This window comes from Pecten maximus, chromosome 4, assembly GCF_902652985.1.
Source record: "Pecten maximus chromosome 4, xPecMax1.1, whole genome shotgun sequence".
Lineage (NCBI taxonomy): Eukaryota > Metazoa > Mollusca > Bivalvia > Pectinida > Pectinidae > Pecten > Pecten maximus.
The window spans coordinates 15,623,745-15,650,191 of record NC_047018.1 but is presented as its reverse complement, the minus strand read 5'-3'; the positions used below and the strand labels follow the sequence as shown (position 1 = coordinate 15,650,191).

Genomic DNA, 26,447 nt, shown 5'->3' with positions numbered 1-26,447 from the left:
AATAGTGTACGCTTGTTTACGTTATCTGTAAATAATGTACACATGTGTACGTTATGTATACATAATAATATATCATAATATAATGTACACATGTTCCCACTGCTTGCAAATGTTCAATGTACATACAGTTTCTAGAGAGGCAGTATATAATGTGCCGAAGATCATGTTTACAGTTATGCTCAAGAAATTAATTTTACACGTGACCCTTTAGTTTACATCTAAGTTGCATTTCTTTATGTTGTGTTATATAACATGAAATAATATGGTAAAGTAAATGTAAACAACTAATATTCTACTGAAACAAACAGACATTGTTGGTTCCTAATAGATTAATTAAACTTTAAATAAACATGTATTACCATATCGTGAATTATACTGCTATGTCACAATCTCATTTTATTAGACGTTAATTGCTGCGAGTACTACATATATAATAAAAGGCATAGTGATGTACATATCTATCTGTGACACAGAGATGTCTTCTGTAAGGTAGCATACAGCCTTAAGAGATAACAAGACTGTGATAGTTGACCAGTTGTGATACAATTACAGGTTTAACCAGTCATGCCTGTATGGTTACACAAGTTATATAACAATTACAGGTTAACCAGTAAAACCTGTATAGTTATACAAGTTATATAACAATTACAGGTTTAACCAGTGATACCTGTATAGTTACACAAGTTATATAACAATTACAGATTTAACCAGTCATACATGTATAGTTACACAAGTATAACAATTACAGGTTTAACCAGTCATACCTGTATAGTTACACAAGTTATATATAACAATTACAGGTTTAACCAGTCATACCTGTATAGTTACACAAAAGGGGGTTTAATTATATAAAACCAAGTACAGGTTTAAACCAGTCATTACATGTATAGTTACACAAGTTATATATAACAATTACAGATTTAAACCAGTCATACCTGTATAGTTACACAAGTATAACAATTACAGATTTAACCAGTCATACCTCTATAGTTACACAAGTTATATATAACAATTACAGATTTAACCAGTCATACCTGTATAGTTACACAAGTATAACAATTACAGATTTAACCAGTCATACTTGTATAGTTACACAAGTTATATAACAATTACAGGTTTAACCAGTAATACCTGTATAGTTACACAAGTTATATAATAATTACAGGTTTAACCAGTCATACCTGTATAGTTACACAAGTTGTATAACAATTACAGGTTTAACCAGTAATACCTGTATAGTTACACAAGTTATAAAACAATTAAGGTTTAATCAGTGATACCTGTATAGTTACACAAGTTATATAACAGTCATAAAACAAGCGAGTACTAAACGAAAAAAAATCACAATCAATACATGGCAAAAATATCTACATTTGTTTGCTGCAATCAATAGTTCTACAGTACCGATGTCTGACGTTGTGTGCATAGAACGTACGGTCCATGTCTTACTGATAAAATATCTGTAGGCAGAAGTATACCCTGTAACACAGTCGGAAGTCAAACTGTAGGTTTAACACAGATTCTGTATTTCTAAGACATATGTATTTTTATAACAGATTGTTTGAGGATATTAAACTCAGATATATTGGGTTTTGTATGGTTCCTTTATCCGATAATGTGGTTACAACTGTTGGACGTTCTAAACAAACCTACCTTTCGCTTAGGAGGTGAACAATAAAACCAGTAGTGTTCCGTCTAACCTATTTCGGATGTCCTCGTATATCTACAAACTCTCTAACTACGACCGAGTTTTACTGCTATATCACAGACGTATTAACTTGGCGTTTCCGTGTACGGCTTGGTTATAAAACATGAAAAAGTCTAGTATGTATTTACCAACAGATTAAATACACAGTCTTTAAAACTTATCGCCAAGCATCCACAAAACAGAACATAGACCACTACAGCGCAGCAAACTTACAGAAAGCACCGCAGAGAGACCGGAGACCCAACGAACCACTTCTCTATGACATTGCTAACTTGTATTCCAAATTGGGGATCAATAGAGAAATCATAGCAAGAAGTAGATGGCGCTGTCTGGGCGCTAGAAACGGTCCCTGGTGAGTAATTAGAAGTTAACGAGAGATAACTCTAGACGAATTTGTTTGTCCACCTCATGTGACAGATCGCTAACCCCTGCCTGGCCGAGCACTGACAGATTACACTCGGTCAGTGAAACTCTTCCACATCACTGGATTAAGACATCGATCAATCTACAAACAGTCAGCTTCTAGGTCGATAGTCCCATATCATTTCTTCTAGGGATATATTTACACTACTGGACATTAGAAAGAGATGGGCTTTTCTTGACACTGATGATGAATCTAGACAGATATCCACGGATATAACGACAGACGGACATGACATATTATGACATGTTCTGTCCATTGAGTAGATCTAATTGCACTAGAACCGTCCGCTGGATCCTGTATGCGGCGTCACTCCTCATTGAGGGAAACTCGACAGAATGTATTTAACTTCCCCACGTCCGTAGAGTAAGGCTATGGACGTAATGCTATATATACAAATCCACATCTATTGAATGTTTACATAACGGTACATTTGCCTTTCAACTTTTCCTTGCGTTTCTGTGATTTGGTTTTCTTTGTCTCTAATTGTAAACTCATAGTTCGCCTTTTTTCTAGCTGTAAGAGTTCCTGGAACAACTCCTTCACGTTATGATTCGTCTTCGCTGACGTCTCTAAGAAAGCACAATTCCATCTTTTTGCTAATTCCGCCCCTTCTCTTTGTGGGACCTCACGGTTCGTTTCATCACACTTATTTCCCACTAACATTGTAGGTATACTTTCCATTTCACTTTTGATTTCCGCGATTTCATCGAATATTGGTTTGAGCTCCTCTAGCGATTGCCTGCTAGTGATGGAGTACACCAAGATGAACGCGTGTCCTTTGGAGATCGACAATCGTTGCATGGCGGGGAACTGGTGGCTGCCGGTTGTATCTGTGATTTGTAGGGTGCACACCTGTTTGTTACAGCTGATTACCTGTCTGTACGTGTCCTCTATGGTGGGGATGTAGCTCTCCCTAAACGTGCCCCTCACGAAGCGCAGCACGAGCGAACTCTTGCCCACTCCGCCGGCACCAAACACTACCACACGGTAATCATTGCTTTGCTCAGGCATAACACGCAAGCGGACGGAACGATCTTTCGGGACCTGGAAAGACAGAAAGAATATTGCATTATTTATACAAAATCAGGGGAAAATAAGGAATGTTTTCCATAGGCAAATGATGATGTAAATTAACGAATGTTTGTTTTCCATCGACAAATGATCATGTAGAATAATTAAAGTAGTTGATCTGAAGCTTCCATACTTCAGAGAAAGCGTCTACAGTGCGCTCCACATTGAACATGACACATGTTAATGATAGCTGCCTAAATAGAGAAACATATAACATCATTAAACACTGCTCTGGTGGAATCAGTCTAACAGAGACGTCATATCACCGTGTCTAAAACGCCGCTCCAGGTTCCTAAATTCTAGATACATGGGTTTACTGTTTGAACCGGACAGAGGCGAGGTCAGGTAAAGGAAAGTGTTCGTGGTCCTCCAAATACGATCCTTTTACTTAACATGCGTTTATATGAATAATTCAGAATGCTCGTCAAAGTTTGACCAGTCAGGGGAAATTTTCATTTTTCATTTTTAAAACTCTCTATACCCCCATTGAAGGCTATTTGGCATACAGAAAACGTACGATCATTTATTGATGGATGTAGAATTTCAGAATTATAGGGTCGTAAAATGAAATATTATTTCCGTGCAGTAGTTTTTTTTTGATTTTTTTTCATTAACAATATGATCAATGTATCAACAAAAGAACAAATATACAATCCGATTCCTCCCTATCGGGCTAGAAATGGTATGGTATGGTTGACCTGCATATACAACATTCACAGATGTGGCATAATTAACTTTACATAGATTTACAGGATACCGCTGACAACTCGTCTCGATATCTTTAGTATGTAATCATTTTATAAGCCTGTCATTATTAGTATGGCGTTGTTCGTCCGTCCGACATAAACTTTTCTTTTGCAGTGATCTTCTCTAACATGTTTCAATTTATCCCTTTGAAACTAAGATTTTTCTTTTTGAAAATATAGTCATTTACAGTACAACAATTAGGCAATGTTGGCAAGGAAACACTATTTTTGTTAGAAACCCTGTTGTTTAGTTTTAATTTGGACATATGTCTGCATGAAATATCGAACATAAAAGACTCTAATTCCGAAACTACAGCCTCAGGAATAACTATACACAATGTAATGTTTCAATATACAAAAAGTCGACTTGCACAGCATTAGTATATAAGGGCACATTGCCTTGTTATGACGAAATAGCGAGTTTCAAAAGTGAAATAGGAACATTTCCCCTGACTGGCCAAAATAGGAACATTTCCACTGACTGGCCAAACCTTTGTCCAACATTCAGAATTAACCATACATAAACACACGATCTCAGGATTCCGTGCGCGACATGAAAAGAACAAAGAATATCGTATTAGGAGCGCCACGAACTCTTCCTTACCTGACTTCGTTCCTGCCCCATTCCCTGTATCATCAATATAGAAAGCCCAATGTGGTGATTAGACAGAGTATACTTTAATATAAAAATCGAATCAGGATAAGGATCATTTAAACGTGAACCGTGATGTATCGATAATTAAACCGATTGTACTAGTACAAGAGAATTTGTTAAACAAGCCTGAGGCTATTAAGCATGGCCTTCAGTCGTAGACCTATGCACGCGCCGAGATCGACAGCCGTAAAACGTATCGTGAACCTTTCTGCTATAATCTCAACATTTTACACGAAATGTACACGTTATGGCCCGTATCTTCCGTACGGCGGTCTACCACACGAGATTCGCCTTAAATGAACTAGTAGTAAATCCCTTGATACCGCCCTGATATCTGTCCCATTACCATCTGTCCGGGTTAATCGTGCTGGAAGCTCCTCTCAGCTAAAGGTCAAGTATCCAAATTACTCCCAAATATACCGGTGTTCCAAACAAAATCAACACACTGGTACGTTTTCAGTGTCTCGAGAGGTTTGAATTTAAACACATATCATCAAACACCATTGTTTGTTTATGAAATTGATGGTCAACAATCCTCTCTCGAACTTGAAATTCCTCCAGAACTCAACATAACCGAGGGAAGATCCGTCAAAATGAGACTATCCATACACAACACTGATAACAGATTCGGATCAGTATTTCAACATTTGACACCGTCCAGATAGATATTTCCAGCATCAATACTGAGAGAAAACCTTGGTAAGTCCGAGGCACCACGCAGCTATATATGATAGTCTGCTCACACCGACTGAATCGAGCTAAATGAAGCAGCAGGCGATATTGATGCGAAATCTGTGTATTTATAGACGATTGACTGAGTGAACGACCCGCCCTTGGTACTTAATGGTGACGAAACATGAATGAAGCCATCATTGATTATCGGCCCACAGTTTCCGTACAACTGTGTGGGCCAGGTCATTGACGGGATATGTCCGTGATTCCAGTGAGGTTTTCAACCACATCTAACAGGTACATTCCCGTTTTCCAATGAAAAAAAGAGAATATGTATTTACCATCAAGAAGATTCTCCCTTTTGTCATGCCTGCATTTTACTGTCAAGTATTTTATGGTTGGGTGCTCCGACTTCAGACTCGTGATACCCTTTTTCGGCATAGCATAGGGGGGTGGTGCGGGGGGCGGGGGGTTAGGCATACCGATTTTTTTTTTTTTTTTCTATAAAAAATTTTTCTCATACGAAAATCCTGGATCCGCTAGTGACAATAGTATTTGGAAAGTTTTGATAGATTTAATTTTACGTGTATTTTATCTTGTATTCGATACTTTTCTCCCGAAAATTTTGGCTTATTTTCAGATCATGCACCGACCTATCTCGTTTTTCACTACTATAGGCCTCTTAGAGGCGGATATAAGCTGTCACACAAATCCTATTTGCAGTTAAACTACAAGGCAATCTGTTAAATGGGTTAATGAAAGCATTGATCTCATGATACATATTATATATATGTAAGTGACTTATCAGAAATCGATTGTGAAAATCAAAAATCTACTAAAAAATAGTCTACCCGCTTATGGAATTATATGGTGGCTGGGAATGGACATGATCGAAACAAAATTTGCTTGGGAAAGCGATGTTATTGCGTGGGAACGTAATATGTAATCACATGGAAATGTTATACGTGTAATATTGTAGGCCACATTACTATCATATCACTCAGAACGGTTGTGCGTTTGACATAATGGACATGGATGATGTGATTAGATACCTAGTTGAAATGGGAATAAAACAAAGGAAATGGTTCCGCTATTGAATGGTACGGGATTTACGATATCGGAATGACACCTTAGGTTAACATTGCGTTCAAACACAATAATATTGCGTTCCCACGCAATCATTTTATCGATATCATGTCGGTTCCCAGGCACCGTATAAATAAATTATGATTGATTTGTATATAACGTTATCGGATAGAGATTTTATGTTTAACATGTACAGGAGATGTTGGGAAATATAATTAATAACTCCAGAGGATTCTTATACCAGCATATATATTTGTTGAAATATTGAATGTGGCAGAAACAGAAACATACATAGTAATAACAGAGTGTGCACTTTGTACATAAAGGAGAAATTGGGGATGAGTTTCATTTCAGTCTTAAATGTATCTTTTGTAATGATCTCGGACTTAAATATATAAACCATACTACATTTTGTACTTCAGTAGTGTTTCTAAGTACAATTACTAAGTGTACAGACTATGTAGGGGGCTTCGTAATTAAGACAAAATCGTTTGAATGTCTGAGTCTAGCAGTCATTCTATGGTATGTACATCACTATACCATAACTAATTGTACTTTCTAACATTTCAACTTGTTTAAACTCTTCGAGTGTAACGTTCGGCTTGACTTGTGGCCGTCGAGTGTAACGTTCGGCTTGACTTGAGGCCGTCGAGTGTAACGTTCAGCTTGACTTGTGGCCGTCGAATGTAACGTTCGGCTTCACTTGAGGCCGTCGAGTCTAACGTTCAGCTTCACTTGAGGCCGTCGAGTGTAACGTTCGGCTTGACTTGAGGCCGTTGAGTGTAACGTTCAGCTTGACTTGAGGCCGTCGGGTGTAACGTTCGGCTTGACTTGAGGCCGTCGAGTATAACGTTCAGCTTGACTTGTGGCCGTCGAGTGCAACGTTCGGCTTGACTTGAGACCGTTGAGTGTAACGTTCGGCTTGACTTGAGACCGTCGAGTGTAACGTTCGGCTTGACTTGTGGCCGTCGAGTGTAACGTTCGGCTTGACTTGTGGCCGTCGAGTGTAACGTTCGGCTTGACTTGAGGCCATCGGGTGTAACGTTCAGCTTGACTTGTGGCAGTCGGGTGTAACGTTCGGCTTGACTTGAGTCCTTAGTTGTTTACGCGACTGATAACATACGACCTTAGTCAACTCATTATACCGATAATCCCCTCGGCTGGGGACGCCGAATGGATTATACACGAAACGCTCTATCGGCGTCCGACCGGTATATGACCAAATAAATGAGCAATATCTGCTGATATTGCTATTGATGTGTTAGGTAACATTTTCGCAAGAAATCTGACAACTCAATGTTGATATTACATCATAGATTACATATCTATATCCATGGCAAATGCCGCGACAGGAATCGAACCCTGGCGCGATAATCCACGGCTTTGACAAATGAGCTAAAACAGCACGCTTTAACAGCTAAGTGACATGCCGTATTTAACACTATGTACAAGCCACACTGTACCGTTACTTCTTATAAATAAATATAAACATTATCACATCATCAGTCCTAGACCAGGTCATAAAAAAACATGACAAGTCGTGACTAGAAATTTCAATTTATTATAAAATGTGAATATTATTTAGATTTAAGATTTAGCGTTATATCAAGATATATAACAATAACAGACCAAGTATATACCAATTTGTCCAAATTAAGGAAACCGTGAATAAAAAAAATTATCGGATATAGCAAAATATATTAAACTTGTTAATAAGAAATGAATATGTAACAGTTTAACGAGGAAATTCACTGGATACTATCCCTGAGAACGACAGTATGTCTATGTACAATGCATGTATCTGTGTGTTAGTGAGAAAGAGAATCAAGGTTGTGTTTTGTAGACATATGTATTCTTATTATCAAAACGCCTACATACAATTTTATGATATATGGAGAACTTGTGCGGCTCCCACTTGATATCAATATTGGATTTTGGGCTAAATTGATAAAAATAATCAGAATAAGTTGAACAACAATCTATTGACAATTACGTTATATTATAAGTCGTCTTGGTTGAAATATGTAAAAAAATATTATAAGAATATAGCTTATTAGATATATTTAACAGTCAGGTATAAATTGGCTGAATAGTACAATATTTTAATGTTTTTAGCAAACTGGAGAAATACAAAACTTCCTTGAAAGGAATCATTATATAATCTACAAGCGTGAACACTATTTAGAGATTTATTTACTAGAACTACTTCCCAAATTATCAAAAGTTAACTGTTAATTTAGGACAAGTAATACAAAAATACAAATCGAAAGTGGTTGGTGGTCTAATATACCACGAGAAAATAGAAGTAGCACTTAATGTGATTTATGCCAAATAGGCTATCAAGTTCATTATATAACTATGATCAACAACTTATACTCTATAGCAGACAGAAATATATGTCTAGGTACTTAGTATTATTATGAAAGACCAAATACATTTAAATCCCATACATTATTCAATTACGTAACTCAAAATTTCTTTATTTCACAGGCTAAGATTTTTATTGATATAAATGAAATAATCAATTCACAATACTGATGTCCATCCTGTTTTACCATGTATCATTGCTATCCATTGTCTGTATCTACATTCTCTGCACTATACTGTTTACGAGAATAAACAATTGTCATTGTCATTGCTTATCATGCATTAGTCATTTCTGTATACAGGTTTGTTTTGAAGCGACGAGTCTTAAGCCCCAAGGTAACAAAGAACTGAACTGAACAGAAATGTAAATGTTATTATATCAAAATAGAAAAGTCAAGAAATTTATTTTTACTGTCGTGTAGAAATGGTTGGAAACGTAACGGGGCGTGAAATACCCCCGATACAATGACCTTCGTATTTACTGCTCAGTGACGTCATAGTTCGGCTCACTGACCGGTATGGTAATAGTAAAACAAACGCCTAAACCCACTCACCAACCGTCAACAAACGCCTGAACATACTCTCCTACCGTCATACAAACACCTGAACATACTCACCAACCGTCAAACAAACGCCTGAACATACTACAACCGTCAAACAAACGCCTGAACACATTTCCCATCTCCAACCTTAAAAAAGCTGCCTTATCACACTCTCCAACCGTCGAACAAACGCCTGAACACACTCTCCAACCTTCCAACAAACGCCTAAACACACTGACCAACCGTCAAAAAACGCCTAAACACACTCACCAACCGTCAAACAAACGCCTAAACACACTCACCAACCGTCAAACAAACGCCTAAACTTACTCTCCTACCGTCAAACAAACGCCTAAACACACTCTCCAACCGTCAAACAAACGCCTAAACATTGGCCGTCAAACAAAACACTAATGCACTCCTAACACCATTAAAGAAACGCATAAATACACGAAGCCATATTGCTATGTTAAATGTGGATTATTGCTATACAATGTAGTCGTACAACTTACTAATATATTTTTATTAACCGATCCGGTCCCCATGCAGGACAGTGTTCGATTCCAGGGCTGATGCGGAACTGCTACTGAACGGAAGTTATCTGTAGTCTTTTAAACTGTTTAAAATTGGCTATGTCAGCTTAGATACTACAACTACATTTCTAGGGAGCTGTACATGGTTTATACCGGTACTTACTTCTGACTATGTACATGATTTATACCGGTACTTACTTCTGACTATGTACATGGTTTATACCGGTACTTACTTCTGACTATGTACATGATTTATATCGGTACTTACTTCTGACTATGTACATGATCTATACCGGTACTTACTTCTGACTATGTACATGGTTTATACCGGTACTTACTTCTGACTCTGTACATGGTTTATAACGGTACTTACTTCTGACTCTGTACATGGTTTATACCGGTACTTACTTCTGACTCTGTACATGGTTTATACCGGTACTTACTTCTGACTCTGTACATGATCTATACCGGTACTTACTTCTGACTATGTACATGGTTTATACCGGTACTTACTTCTGACTATGTACATGATTTATACCGGTACTTACTTCTGACTGTTTACGCTTGGTCCTGTCTTTTTTTCGGATAAACATGATGTCCACCGGAACATGTAATCCACGCGCGAACAGAGGTCCCACTGGTGCTTTCAACTAGTGTCTAGTTCTAGTTTAGACACTAGTGCGCACCTGGTATATCCCGTCCTGCTGTCACTTCGACACACCTACAGAGTATCACAGAGTGGCCACTTTTATATATCCGATCGCGAGGCAGTACGTCAGATGCTAACATTGGTGGACGGTAATGGTCAGCCTACCTTCGTCACACGCATTACTCACAGTAGGCCGCTTCTGTGTTTATACATACCGGGGTATACGCCCGCCTGTGTCATCGTGTAAACAAGTCTTACTATCGTGTGGTGAAGCTTTAAACACCTGGACATGGTTACAGTCACATTAGGTATTCTATACATTGGGCAACAAGACCCAATCATTATGTAATGGTCTTTGTATAAGTCGTCTTAATATAGCATATCACTTTCATTGGTCGGACGGACTGATAAAAATACTTCTGGTCATAATGTACTATGGTCTATAATAGATACGTGAATTTGTTCAGTAAACCCAAACCTTTTCCCAATCAAATGGCGCCAGTGACGTCATCGATTGCAGATCGCGGCTGAGCAATTAGGCCGAACCGCCATTTACGACGTGTAACTTGGTGGTAATATGTAGGTAACACCAGAAACTCTAACACTGCACAGCTTCTCGGTTCAGTAAACTTCTTAATATAATCTAACACCGAGAGGGGCATTAGAGCCTTTATTTATGGGTTTTACGTCCGCTATTACGGCCTTACGGCCTTTCAGCTGACACACATTAGAGCCATTGTTACCATTTTCGTGTTGAAATTTCCGTTATTTTTTTCCAGACACGTAATTCTGGCAGTGCCCATACAGTGACAACCCTGCTGTCTGGCAGAGTACGGGACATTGATCCCAAGAAAGCCAGTTTAATAGATTTGTAAAATGATATATTTCAACTTACAACAAATTGCGTTCTGAGATTCCACAGCTTTCTTTTGATTACATAACCCTCATCTTTTGGCGAAGTCTAGAAATTAAAGCATGCGTACACGAGAGCGGTGACTGTCTATCGAATACAGGCCCCTTCATCAGAAACAACCAAACCAGGACGAACGATGATTTTCAATCTCAAATTCTGATGTTTATTAGTAGACAATGAAGCCGACGGCATCAGACCTACCCAGGGCCCAATGATATACATACTGGTTTATATTTGCTATGGAGGTGTTACACCTTCGATAAAGAGTAATAATAACGGAAGATTAAAAACACCAATAGGCTGTTGTTTGTTTTAATACACTAAGGGATTCCCTAATGGTGGACATTCAGGGATTCTCTAAAAGTGGACACTCAGGGGTCCTCTAATGGTGGACACTCAGGGGTCCTCTAATGGTGGACACTCAGGGGTCCTCTAACGGTGGACACTCAGGGGTCCTCTAATGGTGGACACTCAGGGGTCCTCTAATGGTGGACACTCAGGGGTCCTCTAATGGTGGACACTCAGGGGTCCTCTAACGGTGGACACTCAGGGGTCCTCTAACGGTGGACACTCAGGGGTCCTCTAATGGTGGACACTCAGGGGTCCTCTAATGGTGGACAATCAGGGATCATCTAATGGTGGACACTCAGGGATCCTCTAATGGTGGACACCCAGGGGTCCCCTATTGGTGGACACTCAGGGGTCCTCTAATGGTGGACACTCATGGGTCCTCTAATGGTGGACACTCGGGGATCCTCTAATGGTGGACACTTAGGGGTTCCCTAACGGTGGACACTCAGGGGTCCTCTAATGGTGGACACTCATCAGGGATCCTCTAATGGTGGACACTCAGGGGTTCCCTAACGGTGGACACTCAGGGGTCCTCTAATGGTGGACACTCAGGGGTCCTCTAATGGTGGACACTCAGGGGTCCTCTAATGGTGGACACTCAGGGGTCCTCTAACGGTGGACACTCAGGGGTCCTCTAACGGTGGACACCCAGGGATCCTCTAATGGTGGACACTCAGGGGTCCTCTAACGGTGGACACCCAGGGATCATCTAACGGTGGACACTCAGGGGTCCTCTAATGGTGGACACTCAGGGGTCCTCTAACGGTGGACACCCAGGGATCATCTAATGGTGGACACTCAGGGATCATCTAACGGTGGACACTCAGGGGTCCCCTTATGGTGGACACTCAGGGGTCCCCTTATGGTGGACACTCAGGGGTCCTCTAATGGTGGACACTCAGGGGTCCTCTAATGGTGGACACTCAGGGGTCCTCTAATGGTGGACACTCGGGGATCCTCTAATGGTGGACATTCAGGGGTCCTCTAATGGTGGACACTCGGGGATCCTCTAATGGTGGACATTCAGGGGTCCTCTAATGGTGGACACTCAGGGGTCCTCTAATGGTGGACATTCAGGGGTCCTCTAATGGTGGACACTCGGGGATCCTCTAATGGTGGACACTCAGGGGTTCCCCAACGGTGGACACCCAGGGGTTCCCTGACGGTGGACACTCAGGGGTCCTGTGATGGTGGACATTTAGGGATCACGTATTACGGAATATGAACTACGCAGTAAATTTCTATATTGATATAAAGTTTGACCCATGTCCAGCTACGACCTTTGGTCGATTGGCCCCAGTTAAGATATAAACGACATGCGAGTTGGCACGAACCTCAAATAAAGCAGCAAATTGTTCCTAATTCAATTTCAGACATAATGTTGACCAGTGGTCTAGGGTAAATAAATTCCGTCCCTCACGGGGGAGTGATTAGGTCTGGACGGTGTATTGACAGTTTGACCACAACATCTAGATGTAATAAAATTTTCTGTAATATTTAGATCAAACACCGGCCAGTGTTTTCTTTACAAGGATTAATCGTGATCAACACCATAGATCAAACATGATCACACGAGGGTTCCAGACAAATGTTATTATGGTCAAAATCATTAAGCTTTGTCAATATGGCCAGCCTTCAATTCATAACCATACATATTTATGTCTGTATTTTCACTATCAAGGCTTTGTGCGGTGGGTTTATTATTTGTGTACATTTCTAACTAAGGTCATCGTTATAATATTGACGTGATCAACTCTGTTGTTTGTGGTTATTGATGTGATCAAACTGTTGTTTGTGGTTATTGATGTGATCAGACTATTGTTTGTGGTTATTGATGTGATCAAACTGTTGTTTATGGTTATTGATGTGATCACTCTGTTGTTTGTGGTTATTGATGTGTTCAAACAGTTGTTTGTGGTTATTGAGGTGAGCAAACTGTTGTTTGTAGTTGTTTTGGTTCTCGAACTGTTGTTTGTGATTATTGATGTGATCAAACTGTTGTTTATGGTTATTGATGTGATCAAACTGTTGTTTGTGATTATTGATGTGATCAATCTGTTGTTTGTGGTTATTGATGTGATCAAACTGTTGTTTGTGATTATTGATGTGATCAATCTGTTGTTTGTGGTTATTGATGTGATCAAACTGTTGTTTGTGGTTATGTGATCAAACTCATGTTTTCGGCTATCTTTGTGATCAAACTATTGTTTTTGATTATGCGATCTGTTATTGGTACGTTTCTAGAGAAGGTTCAACAACAAGTCTTTGCATGGTGGCCATACTGGAAGATTTAAAGACTTGTAGCATTTAACCTTTAAAGTTCGCTACGCTAATTTATTTGATCAAACTCGATGACATGTTCTCCTAGGAAACTCAGGTCTAATTGTTACTATCAGTTGTCTTAATGACACCACGGAAATGTTTTGCATGTTTTATCACCAATGACACAATAGAACAATGATACTGATGTACAAAGACTAAGAGTCAATGCTATTCATCTTAATCAGTAAAACATTGAGAATCACTCAGTACTGGTATTAATTCATCACGTGAAAGTGTTCTACATTCGTCTTTCATTCATAAACAAAAGAATATATGATATCGGGTATGCGCACTGTCACCGAGTAATGAATGACGTCATATTTGAAGAGTTGGATACACTTGGCTACTCCATTTTCAATTCAGGAAATAACATCGGTAATAATTAATGTCAATCCGGGTCCACAAGCGTGAATAATATAAGTTGATATAAATAGATTCATAATTGTTGTAAAACAAAGTTCACTTTTGAATCATTTTTTTTTAAGATAAATTATTTTCAATTCCAGTTTTGCACGTACAAGTACTTTTCCATAATATATTGGTACCAGGGTGTTTTCCAGCTGAATGATCAACAATTTATTGGTACCAGGGTGTTGTCCAGCTGTACCAGGGTGTTTTCCAGCTGTACTTTGGTGTTTTCCAGCTGTACCAGGGTGTTTTCCAGCTGTACCAGGGTGTTTTCCAGCTCAATGATCAACAATATATTGGTACCAGGGTGTTTTCCAGCTCAATGATCAACAATATATTGGTACCAGGGTGTGTTCCAGCTGTACCAGGGTGTTTTCCAGCTGAATGATCAACAATATCTTGGTACCATGGTGTTTTCCAGCTGTACCATGGTGTTTTCCAGCTGTACCAGGGTGTTTTCCAGCTGTACCAGGGTGTTTTCCAGCTGTACCAGGGTGTTTTCCAGCTGTACCATGGTGTTTTCCAGCGGTACCAGGGTGTTTTCCAGCTGTACCAGGGTGTTTTCCAGCTGTACCATGGTGTTTTCCAGCTGTACCAGGGTGTTTTCCAGCTGTACCAGGGTGTTTTCCAGCTGTACCATGGTGTTTTCCAGCGGTACCAGGGTGTTTTCCAGCTGTACCAGGGTGTGTTCCAGCTATACCAGGGTGTGTTCCAGCTGTACCAGGGTGTTTTCCAGCTGTACCAGGGTGTGTTCCAGCTGTACCAGGGTGTGTTCCAGCTGTACCAGGGTGTTGTCCAGCTGTACCAGGGTGTTTTCCAGCTGTACCAGGGTGTTTTCCAGCTGTACCAGGGTGTTTTCCAGCTGTACCAGGGTGTTTTCCAGCTGTACCATGGTGTTTTCCAGCTGTACCAGGGTGTTTTCCAGCTGTACCATGGTGTTTTCCAGCTGTACCAGGGTGTTTTCCAGCTGTACCAGGGTGTTTTCCAGCTCAATGATCAACAATATATTGGTACCAGGGTGTTTTCCAGTTCAATGATCAACAATATATTGGTACCAGGGTGTTTTCCAGCTGTACCAGGGTGTTTTCCAGCTGAATGATCAACAATATCTTGGTACCATGGTGTTTTCCAGCTGTACCATGGTGTTTCCCAGTTGTACCAGGGTGTTTTCCAGCGGTACCAGGGTGTTTTCCAGCTGTACCAGGGTGTTTTCCAGCTGTACCATGGTGTTTTCCAGCTGTACCAGGGTGTTTTCCAGCTGTACCAGGGTGTTTTCCAGCTGTACCATGGTGTTTTCCAGCGGTACCAGGGTGTTTTCCAGCTGTACCAGGGTGTTTTCCAGCTGTACCATGGTGTTTTCCAGCTGTACCAGGGTGTTTTCCAGCTGTACCATGGTGTTTTCCAGCTGTACCAGGGTGTTTTCCAGCTGTACCAGGGTGTTTTCCAGCTGAATGATCCATTGCGATTATAGCTTTTAGCGACATAATTTTTATAAGTTGCCTGTGTAAACGTTTTACTCCTATACTTCATAAAAGTCTCTCAGACGTGTGTGCGGAACACGATATTTTAACAGACGCTCGGTTCGGATCCCGTCTTGGTATTAATTCTGTGGACGCTATTTCAACATTGCAGTCTATTATTTAAAAAAACTATCGGAAAAAAAGGTTGTATTGTTGTTTTGTCGATTTCCGCAAGCCCTTCGATTTTGTTGATAAGGCCAGTCTGTGGTAAAGTTGTCAAAATTGGGCATTAGAGGAATATTTGTGATGACTATTAAATTCCTTTATTCATTAGTTTGGTGTCGTAGTTAATGGTACATGTTTTAATCATTTGACTGGCAATGTCGGATTGATGCAAGGGACAATTGTATCCCCATTACATGTTTCGTTTTTGTGAATTATTTTGAAACCAGTTTCATTAAAAATGGCGCCACAAACTACGAATGATGATAAATGTATTTAAAGTAAAGTGTACAAGTTTTTGTTCCTGTCACGTTTGTACACTTAAACAGACAGCGTATAGACAACCAGGTAAAGCAAACTGGAGTATGTCGAGTAAGTGTGACCTACATGTTTATAGGTACATGTATCTACATGTAGTAGATAATGTTACTCTCGTATATTACTGTATCTACCTAAATCGTCCCCTAAGCAACGTAGAATTACAACATCAAACTGCGTTAACCAACAGAAATAATACCCGAAATAATAGATGTTGGAATAACTGTGACGAAAACGATATTGAGGATGAATGTCCTAGACACTCAGAATTAAAGGAGAAATTCGTTTAAAAATCATTATTGGTATAAGCTATCTGTCGGCAAAGATTTAGATTTACTGAATACCAATGCATCACAAAGAGAATCAACATTGTTGCCATGGTGATAGATACATGTACAGTGTTGTCATGGTGTTAGACAAATGTACAGTGTTGTCATGGTGTTAGCTACAGTGTTGTCATGGTGTTAGACAAATGTACAGTGTTGTCAGGGTGTTAGATAAATGTACAGTGTTGTCATGGTGACAGATACATGTACATTGTTGCCATGGTGTTAGACAAATGTACAGTCTTGTCATGGTGTTAGACAAATGTACAGTGTTGTCATGGTGTTAGACAAATGTACAGTGTTGTCATGGTGTTAGACAAATGTACAGTGTTGTCATGGTGTTAGACAATTGTACAGTGTTGCCAGGGTGTTAGATAAATGTACAGTGTTGTCAGGGTGTTAGATACATGTACATTGTTGCCATGGTGTTAGACAAATGTATAGTGTTGTCATGGTGTTAGCTACAGTGTTTTCAGTGTGTTAGCTACAGTGTTGTCATGGTGTTAGCTACAGTGTTGTCAGGGTGTTAGCTGCAGTGTTGTCAGGTTGTTAGCTGCAGTGTTGTCAGGTTGTTAGCTACAGTGTTGTCAGGGTGTTAGGTTTGATGATATTGTTATGTTTGCTCCGTCCTTCATTGAACGCCTCTGATGACACTATCATTACAACATACATAATAATGTATATACCACTGGTCAAGTCAATGGTGTCGACATTTTATGTAAGGAGAGAATCCTCGCCACACGTTTCCTTTAAGTGACACAGGAGAGATCGAGATATTGACACTGAACGGAAATCATCCGCGCCGCACGTGTTCTTTAAGTTAAATACTCCATGTTTTAGATATATACATGTATAATCATATTTGTACATGTACACATATGTATATCTATTATACCTATATGGAGTATAACATGTCACTATGGTGATAGTACATGTCAATTTCTTATGTTGATTGTTTACTTTGAAATGACGTCATGAACGCGCTTTTAGCGATTTAAACGAAACACGAGCTCCCACTCTTGTCAATGTGATTTAAATCTGTGACGTGTGTCCGGAGGTTCGTCGGTCCAGGCACTGGACACAGATCAGTAACACGATCCATGTTTTATGTACGTAGGGAATCACATCGATCGGATTAATGATCCAGAGGAAGGAAGCCTGTTGCTCTGTGTTCTGTATTTAGACACTGAAACCGAGTTTGGTAAGGTTCAGCACCTGTATCGGTACAGACAGATCCAGAAATACACAGGGGAAGTGTTATTTTGATGGAATGTTCCGACTTTAAATGATCTGATATTTAGGTCGGCCATCAGGGATCGATTGTGTTTGTACTACGTACGTATTGGTCACAGCCATATCGATCTGTCCTCTCCAACATGGCCGACGCCCGCGCGTCATAAAAGTTAATTGGAAGATCAAATTGACAATACGGCGGGTAATTTACAAACATTGTTTAATTTGGGGCTACATGTAGCTGTGTGTAGTTCCATTAATCTGGCACTGTTAGTTAAGACCAAAAATGATTCCCTACAAATTGTTTTTTTTGGCCGAGACGGAGTGCCTACCACTCCATACTTGTTTAAGATGACTGAGAGACGCTGCAATAGTTAGGTGTCTGTTGATGCCATCAGAGTTCAATGTTATTTTGAGTGTACTACAAAAACGAATATACTTTGCATAACATGTACTGAAATATATTTTGAAATCCAATATAAAAACCAAATCAAGCTTATTGAATTATTGGACTATGTATCTCTCCATCCAAATTCCGACATTTTTTCGATCTGTTTTGAGTGGGTTATGGCCCTTAGCAACACTGACAAGTCCTGTAGAAGGGCCAAACAACTGTATGTTTCAGTTTTATTTTGGCCCTAGTGTGTCTTACTCTCAATCTGTATTGAAAGGTGCTAGTGTCTCGTGTGCGTTTATGTACAATCCTACATAGACAGATGTTTATGACAACCAGAACAGTCCGCAGGTGACGGGTCCAGTATTCGTGAATTGCACACGTTGGCGCGATATGAATACAAATATCAAAATTATAATATTGAAGAATACAATCCATGAAAGTGATGAACAGGAAGAGCCAGAATCCCCATTCCGTATATTGAATAAAGATTTGAAATAAATCAAAGGAAGTCATTTAATAGTGATAAAATGTTTGTGTAGACCTTGAACTTTTTACTATGAATATAAATATTGATATGAAACAGTTTGAATGAGTGACGTCTCTTGTTTATCTAGATATCATCTAGTTGTTATTTTGCCCGCACTGCGTACGAAGTTATTGTTTACAAACACACCCTTCATTTGGACGCATCATCAATGGACCGTAGATAAGTACCTAACATACCTCAGGCAGTCAGGTCGTCACGGTCAACTGACCAGCTGGCTTTCACTTTCAGTGTCGACTTTGGACGTTCCGTATGTTTGTTTTTCTTTTCTTTTATACGGGCGTATACAAATAGAAGTCATTACAAAATAACATTTGTCGATAACACAATTATCGATCTGTGAACAACGTGTTTAGCTTTAAAGTCAAGATAATATACTAGTGGAGCAAGGACATAATGAAGTCACGCGAGAAGACAATCACGAGAAGTTAATTGATTTTGGCAAAAGCTCGTGACGTCACACCCAGGGCCTTGAAAAGCCAAAGAAATGTAAACAAAGTGACCGCATGACGTCACACATGTAATCGCACCTAAATAAAGACATAATGTGTAGGCGCTAAATAATGACCAGGTTTAAATATAGATCTGTCCGAGACATGGTCAGCATTGACCAGAACATGTCAATCAAGTCTATTATAACCCTGCAAGTATAGAAACTTGGATACCAGCGTAAACTGGTCTCCATTTCCAGTGATTTCCGGTGTGGAGGCGGAGTATGTCAATATAACCATGCTACCCGTTTACGTAAGCATCATGCCAATTAACGGAATCGGTCTTCGTATATACACGATTCCATAGATAGCGTTGCTGTTGGAACATTTCTAGAGTTACAATCGGTGAACTGGATTGCTGTTATATCGTTGTATGCTGAGTTTACCGCCCAGTAAACAGCCAGTCATTTTAAATCAGTTTCCTTGTAAAAGTGACTGCCCCACATAACCACATATGCGAGGCCCATTGTTTGCTTATGAAAGGCAAAGTGTCTTGCCAAAGGAGTTCCAAGTTCCACACAGCACAGAACTGACCCGATGTCATCACCTGATGTACGGGATTCACAGAACAGAATTGGGTGTACGGGATTCCCTAAACAGAAATCTATGTACGGGTCATGACAAGAAATCTATATACGAGATTCCCTAAATTGAAATCTAAGCACGGTTCCATGAACAAAAACTTATATATAGGATAGGATTCCTCGACCAAAAATGTATGTACGGAACTCCTAAGGTTAAATCTATGACTAAATGCATAAACAGAAATTTATGCATGGGATTCCCTGAACAGAAATGTATTTATAGGATTCCCTGAACGGAGATCTATGTACGGGATTCTGTGTATGGGATTCCCTGAACAGGAACAGAGAATAAGATCTATTAATGAGATTCCGTGAACAATAATCTGTCTACGGGATTCCCTGAACAGACATCTGTGTGCGGAATTCTGAGTGTTTCCTCGAGTAGCAATTGATATTTAGGATTCCTAAAACAGCAACCAGTGTACGGAAGTCTTTGAATAGTCCACCTTACACAGAGGTATATCATGTTGTAGTCCGCTGTAAATGAAAGGCCATATTTCCAAGCTTATGCGGTATCAATGAAATATAAATGTGTGCTTTTTAAACAATCGAGGAAGGTTTAAAGCATGCTGTAACACGTATATGGTACAGCATTAGCCAACTATTGACGATTTCTCTACTAACTCTATCAGACGAATTTTCGTGCCCAAATCTATCACCCCGGTGGTACATTTGATTCTGCTAGTACAGAGGAGCCCGGCTCGGTTTACAATATTACTTTTCACACCCTAACCGCCGTGTGGTATTGATCTTCCTGTTCCTTAGACCTCTGATACTGCCAGAAGTAATGCCAAATTTCTGTAACAGCTACTCTGCATAGTGTGACCTCTGATATTGCAAGAAGTTATATCGAATTCTCTACAGTGTCACAGCTGTAATTTGTGTAAGTCCTATTTGATTAGAGTTTGTTACAGTGATACGTGTATTTTACAATTTTGTCAATGCTATAGGAAACGAGTTCCGGTTGTATTTGTCACTTTATTATACTATATCTGACAAACGTCAGAGAAGTTCTACAGAGAAAGACCTAATACTGATTTTAATCGAGAGCTCATGGTTTGGTATTTTTCCACTTTCTTCGCCTGCCAAAAATATTTCCTGGATCATTGCAGAATACCTTACTAATTATACATACTTATCAGTCACGTCTAGTCATGCATTATTAACTCTATACCGAGATGTAGGCGAGTTATCATTAAATATTCCAATGTACGGAGTCATTCATCCGAAACTCGCTAGGAATCTTATTCACATTCAACGGTCCCTGTGCAGAGCTCACATTCACAGCACACAAATCACATTCAGTATTTACTGATGGGGGTTCTTGTTAGGAAACAATGATCAATTATAGCATGAAGCGATATCATTATACATGTATGAACAATGACTTTTCACATCACCAAGACAACAGCCTGCTTCCCTTCAGATCTGCTCTCGTTCACATAGAAAGCTAATGGCACAGGGAAAGAACTGTGAAAGCATAAATAACAGTTCACTAGGGCACTTCCTTATACATCAACGTACCTCTGTGGTTTATTGTAAGTAAACTGCACTTTGTGTTAGAAATATCCGGGCGGATAACACTGTATATTACATGTATGAAGAAAAATGTGCGACAATCGATACTTAGTGGTCTCAAAGGAGTCTCGACACCAATCCATTGTCTCCCGACTGTAGGGACCATTGTCTCCCGGCTGTAGAGACATGCTCTGTTACATGCTGTGTATGTACCTGTTTGACAAGGCTATTACAAACGTCCAAGTGACGAGCAGCAGACACGACGGAAGTGCTTCTCAGTAGAATGTCTTTGTGACCTTTAATTTAAAACATTTCTCCGATACAGATTGCTTACCAGCTGGGACACGTGGGTGGTCACTATGACTCTGTCCAAACGTTGATTAAAATATGAATTAATGTGAGTTGTACTACCGATGTTACTGGCTACTCGCAAAGTTAGAATGATACCAAATCTAAATGCGAAAGTCCAGTCGTAGTTCTAGATGATACCAATTACACATACAGACATAATTTCTCTACAAAGAGATTACCTATAACACCACGATGTGAACTATATAATGAACCACGAGGACGATCTGTACCACGACGACAAACTGTATCAGGACGTCAACAAAAATGACCTATACTGGTATACCGCGTCGAAATCACGAAAACTAATATTTCAATGCAGCACTAAGCATCGTCTCTCGGCGCGATAGAACGATATAACGAACAGTACAAAGACATACAACAATGTCAAGGTGTCAAAAGACATACAACAATGTCAAGGTGTCAAAAGACATACAACAATGTCAAGGTGTCCAAAGACATACAACAATGTCAAGGTGTCCAAAGACATACAACAATGTCAAGGTGTCCAAAGACATACAACAATGTCAAGGTGTCAAAAGACATACAACAATGTCAAGGTGTCCAAAGACATACAACAATGCCAAGGTGTCAAAAGACATACAACAATGTCAAGGTGTCCAAAGACATACAGCAATGTCAAGGTGTCAAAAGACATACAACAATGTCAAGGTGTCCAAAAACATACAACAATGTCAAGGTGTCAAAAGACATACAGCAATGTCAAGGTGTCCAACAGGTTTCCCCGACAATAGCTGTATATTACCAGAGTAAAGACATAAAAAATGACACAAGCATCCAACAAACTTCCTTAACAATAACTTATGTTTCCGTTACACAGACTTACAGAATGTCGGAGGTATACCACATATTTCGCTAACGATAGTTGTATATTTCGTATACGCGAACACAAAAATATCAACATCATATGATTACATTAATTTTCTTTCATAACAAGCAAGTGAAGTTGCACAATGTCCATATTACAAAAATATATACGCCTTAAATGTCAAGTTTGAGTATCTTGACAGGTACTGCCTCACACTTAACTAACAGTCAATTTCAACCATACATAAACAATCCTTACTTACACTGAGAAACATCACAGGTCCTAAATCAGCCGGAGTATCCTCCAATGTGGAGGGAAACCTGTCATACAGGTGAAGACGACAGCCGAAATATTCTATAATGTAGAGAGGAACTTACCATACAGGTAAGGACGACGACCGGAATATCCTCCAATGTGGAGGGGACTTGTCAATGTGGGGCCAGACATATGCTACGTCACGCCATCCTCCTACACCGCTGTAGGAGTTATCAATTATTTACGTCTAGTTATTTGCATCGATGATTCAAACAGCGGCGATCTATTTTAAGAAACATAACACTAACACAATTAACAGATTTCTCACACTCTTCTGCGTTCGTCTTCATCTATCAAACATTGTATCAATATCTAGTCTGTTATCCGACACTTTGTATCAATATCTAGTCTGCTATCCGATACTTTGTATCAATATCTAGTCCACTATCCGACACTTTGTATCAATATCTAGTCTGTTATCCGACACTTTGAACCAATATCTAGCCCCCTATTCGACACTTTGTATCATATCTAGTCTGTTATCCGACACTTTGTATAAATATCTAGTCTGTTATCCGACACTTTGTATCAATATCTAGTCTGTTATCCGACACTTTGTATCAATATCTAGTCTGTTATCCGACACTTTGTATCAATATCTAGTCTGTTATCCGACACTTTGTATCAATATCTAGTCTGTTATCCGACACTTTGTATCAATATCTAGTCTGCTATCCGACACTTTGTACCAATATCTAGTCTGTTATCTGACACTTTGTACCAATATCTAGTCTGTTATCCGACACTTTGTACCAATATCTAGTCTACTATCCGACACTTTGTACCAATATCTAGTCTGCTGTCCGACACTTTGAACCAATATCTAGCCCCTATCCGACACTTTGTATCAATATCTAGCCCCCTATCCGACACTTTGTATCAATATCTAGCCCCCTATCCGACACTTTGTATCAATATCTAGTCCGCTATCCGACACTTTGTACCAATATCTAGCCCCCTATCCGACACTTTGTATCAATATCTAGTCCGCTATCCGACACTTTGTATCAATATCTAGTCTGTTATCCGACACTTTGAACCAATATCTAGCCCCCTATCCGACACTTTGTATCAATATCTAGTCTGTTATCCGACACTTTGTATCAATATCTAGTCTGCTATCCGACACTTTGAACCAATATCTAGCCCCCTATCCGACACTTTGTATCAATATCTAGCCCCCTATCCGACACTTTGTATCAATATCTAGCCCCCTATCCGACACTTTGTATCAATATCTAGTCCGCTATCCGACACTTTGTACCAATATCTAGTCCACTATCCGACACTTTGTATCAATATCTAGTCTGTTATCCGACACTTTGAACCAATATCTAGCCCCCTATCCGACACTTTGTATCAATATCTAGTCTGTTATCCGACACTTTGTATCAATATCTAGTCTGTTATCCAACACTTTGTATCAATATCTAGTCTGTTATTCGACACTTTGTACCAATATCTAGTCTGCTATCCGACACTTTGTATCAATATCTAGTCTGTTATCCGACACTTTGTATCAATATCTAGTCTGTTATTCGACACTTTGTATCAATATCTAGCCCCATATCCGACACTTTGTATCAATATCTAGTCTGTTATCCGAGACTTTGTATCAATATCTAGTCTGTTATCCGACACTTTGTACCAATATCTAGTCTGCTATCCGACACTTTGTACCAATATCTAGTCTGTTATCCGACACTTTGTATCAATATCTAGTCTGCTATCCGACACTTTGAACCAATATCTAGTCTGTTATCCGACACTTTGTACCAATATCTAGTCTGCTATCTGACACTTTGTACCAATATCTAGTCTGTTATCTGACACTTTGTACCAATATCTAGTCTGTTATCCGACACTTTGTACCAATATCTAGTCTGTTATCCGACACTTTGTACCAATATCTAGTCTGTTATCCGACACTTTGTACCAATATCTAGTCTGTTATCCGACACTTTGTACCAATATCTAGTCTGTTATCTGACACTTTGTACCAATATCTAGTCTGCTATCTGACACTTTGTACCAATATCTAGTCTGTTATCCGACACTTTGTATCAATATCTAGTCTGCTATCCGACACTTTGTACCAATATCTAGTCTTCTATCCGACACTTTGTACCAATATCTAGTCTGTTATCCGACACTTTGTACCAATATCTAGTCTGCTATCCGACACTTTGTACCAATATCTAGTCTGCTATCTGACACTTTGTACCAATATCTAGTCTGCTATCCGACACTTTGTATCAATATCAATTCAATTCAAGTTTTATTGAATGTTAGGCCTTACAGCATGTGTTGTAATTATACACCTGTAATAGCGGTGGCCCTAGTGACCGATTCCACCTTAAATATTAGAGCCACACAGGTGGTCTGAACTAGTGGTCCATAGGGGCCGTATCAAGTTAATGTACCCACTATTTCTATTTTTGACATCTACTGGTAGTACAATCTATATACAGTATCATATATAATATTAACTGAATCTAATGAATCACGGCAGTTTTATGTAAGAATGCCTTAAAAGTACACAATATTCACCTGTCAGTAATTGACTTACACTATTGTCGGGTTCCAACCGGACTTATACATATTTGATATGATTTCTACTCGCGGTATATCGACGGACACAGGTGATTATGGATAATTGTTCACCTTTTCCGGTCATTCACAGGTAAGCTGCTATTTAATTACGAGAAGAATTTACGCCCACGTTGTAGTTTACAGACTGATCATGAGTCTGGATACTTCCCATCATATGGCACGCCGCTGTGATCACACCAGGCGTGTTCATTCTAACTCTCTAACTTTCTCTTTGGGGTTCAATTTTCCAGCAACATTATCTTACATCTTTCCGACGAACGTAGCGCACTAATGCGAAAGGTTTAAAGTTACCACGTGACGCCCTTAGGAGACTCAAAATCATTATAATTATGTGGTATTGCTGGAAAAGGAATAATATAATATAATAACTCATAATATACAATTATTGCCCTTGTTCCGGGTTGACATGAATATTTGACCACCCGAGAGGTGTCATGTCACCCGAGGGCGTAGCCCGAGGGTGACATGACACCTCAAGGGTGGGCAAATATTCATGTCAACTCGGAACAAGGGCAGTAATTGTTTTATTATACCGAAAAAAACATAAGTGAATTAATTTTGGTATCAATAAGTTTATTTATTACTATCAACAGTTTTTAAGAAAAGTTTTTAAGAGGTACCCCATCGTCTTTCTGGACCCGGCATAAAATTCTCCCAGTTGAACTTTCAATGTATGGACGTCGAAGTTTTCACAATCCTTTGGTCTAGGCCTACCTGTTACAGATAGGAAATGTCTAAAGGAATCCACGGCCACATTGATGACCCTTTTGGTGTTTTTAGAATCCTTTTCTTGCAATAATTT

At 39.4% G+C, this 26,447-nt stretch overlaps 1 protein-coding gene across 6 annotated transcripts in view; it reads right to left on the bottom strand.

Moving 5' to 3' along the window:
* Positions 1 to 243: 243 nt before the first annotated feature.
* Positions 244 to 26,447, bottom strand: part of LOC117325354 (GTP-binding protein Di-Ras2-like) — a 72,639-nt gene continuing 46,435 nt past the window's right edge. For 2 of the 6 annotated variants that reach the window (XM_033881507.1, XM_033881512.1), the window contains 2 exons: positions 936 to 3,176; positions 244 to 816 (listed from right to left, as the gene is read on the bottom strand). In XM_033881507.1, coding sequence (XP_033737398.1) covers positions 2,547 to 3,176 — 630 coding nt within the window. In that variant the 3' untranslated portion in view covers positions 244 to 816; positions 936 to 2,546. Of the gene's footprint in view, positions 817 to 935; positions 3,177 to 4,950; positions 5,364 to 10,352; positions 10,750 to 26,447 lie in introns of those variants that run through there. The other 4 variants (XM_033881511.1, XM_033881513.1, XM_033881509.1 and 1 more) reach the window with 4 other exon arrangements.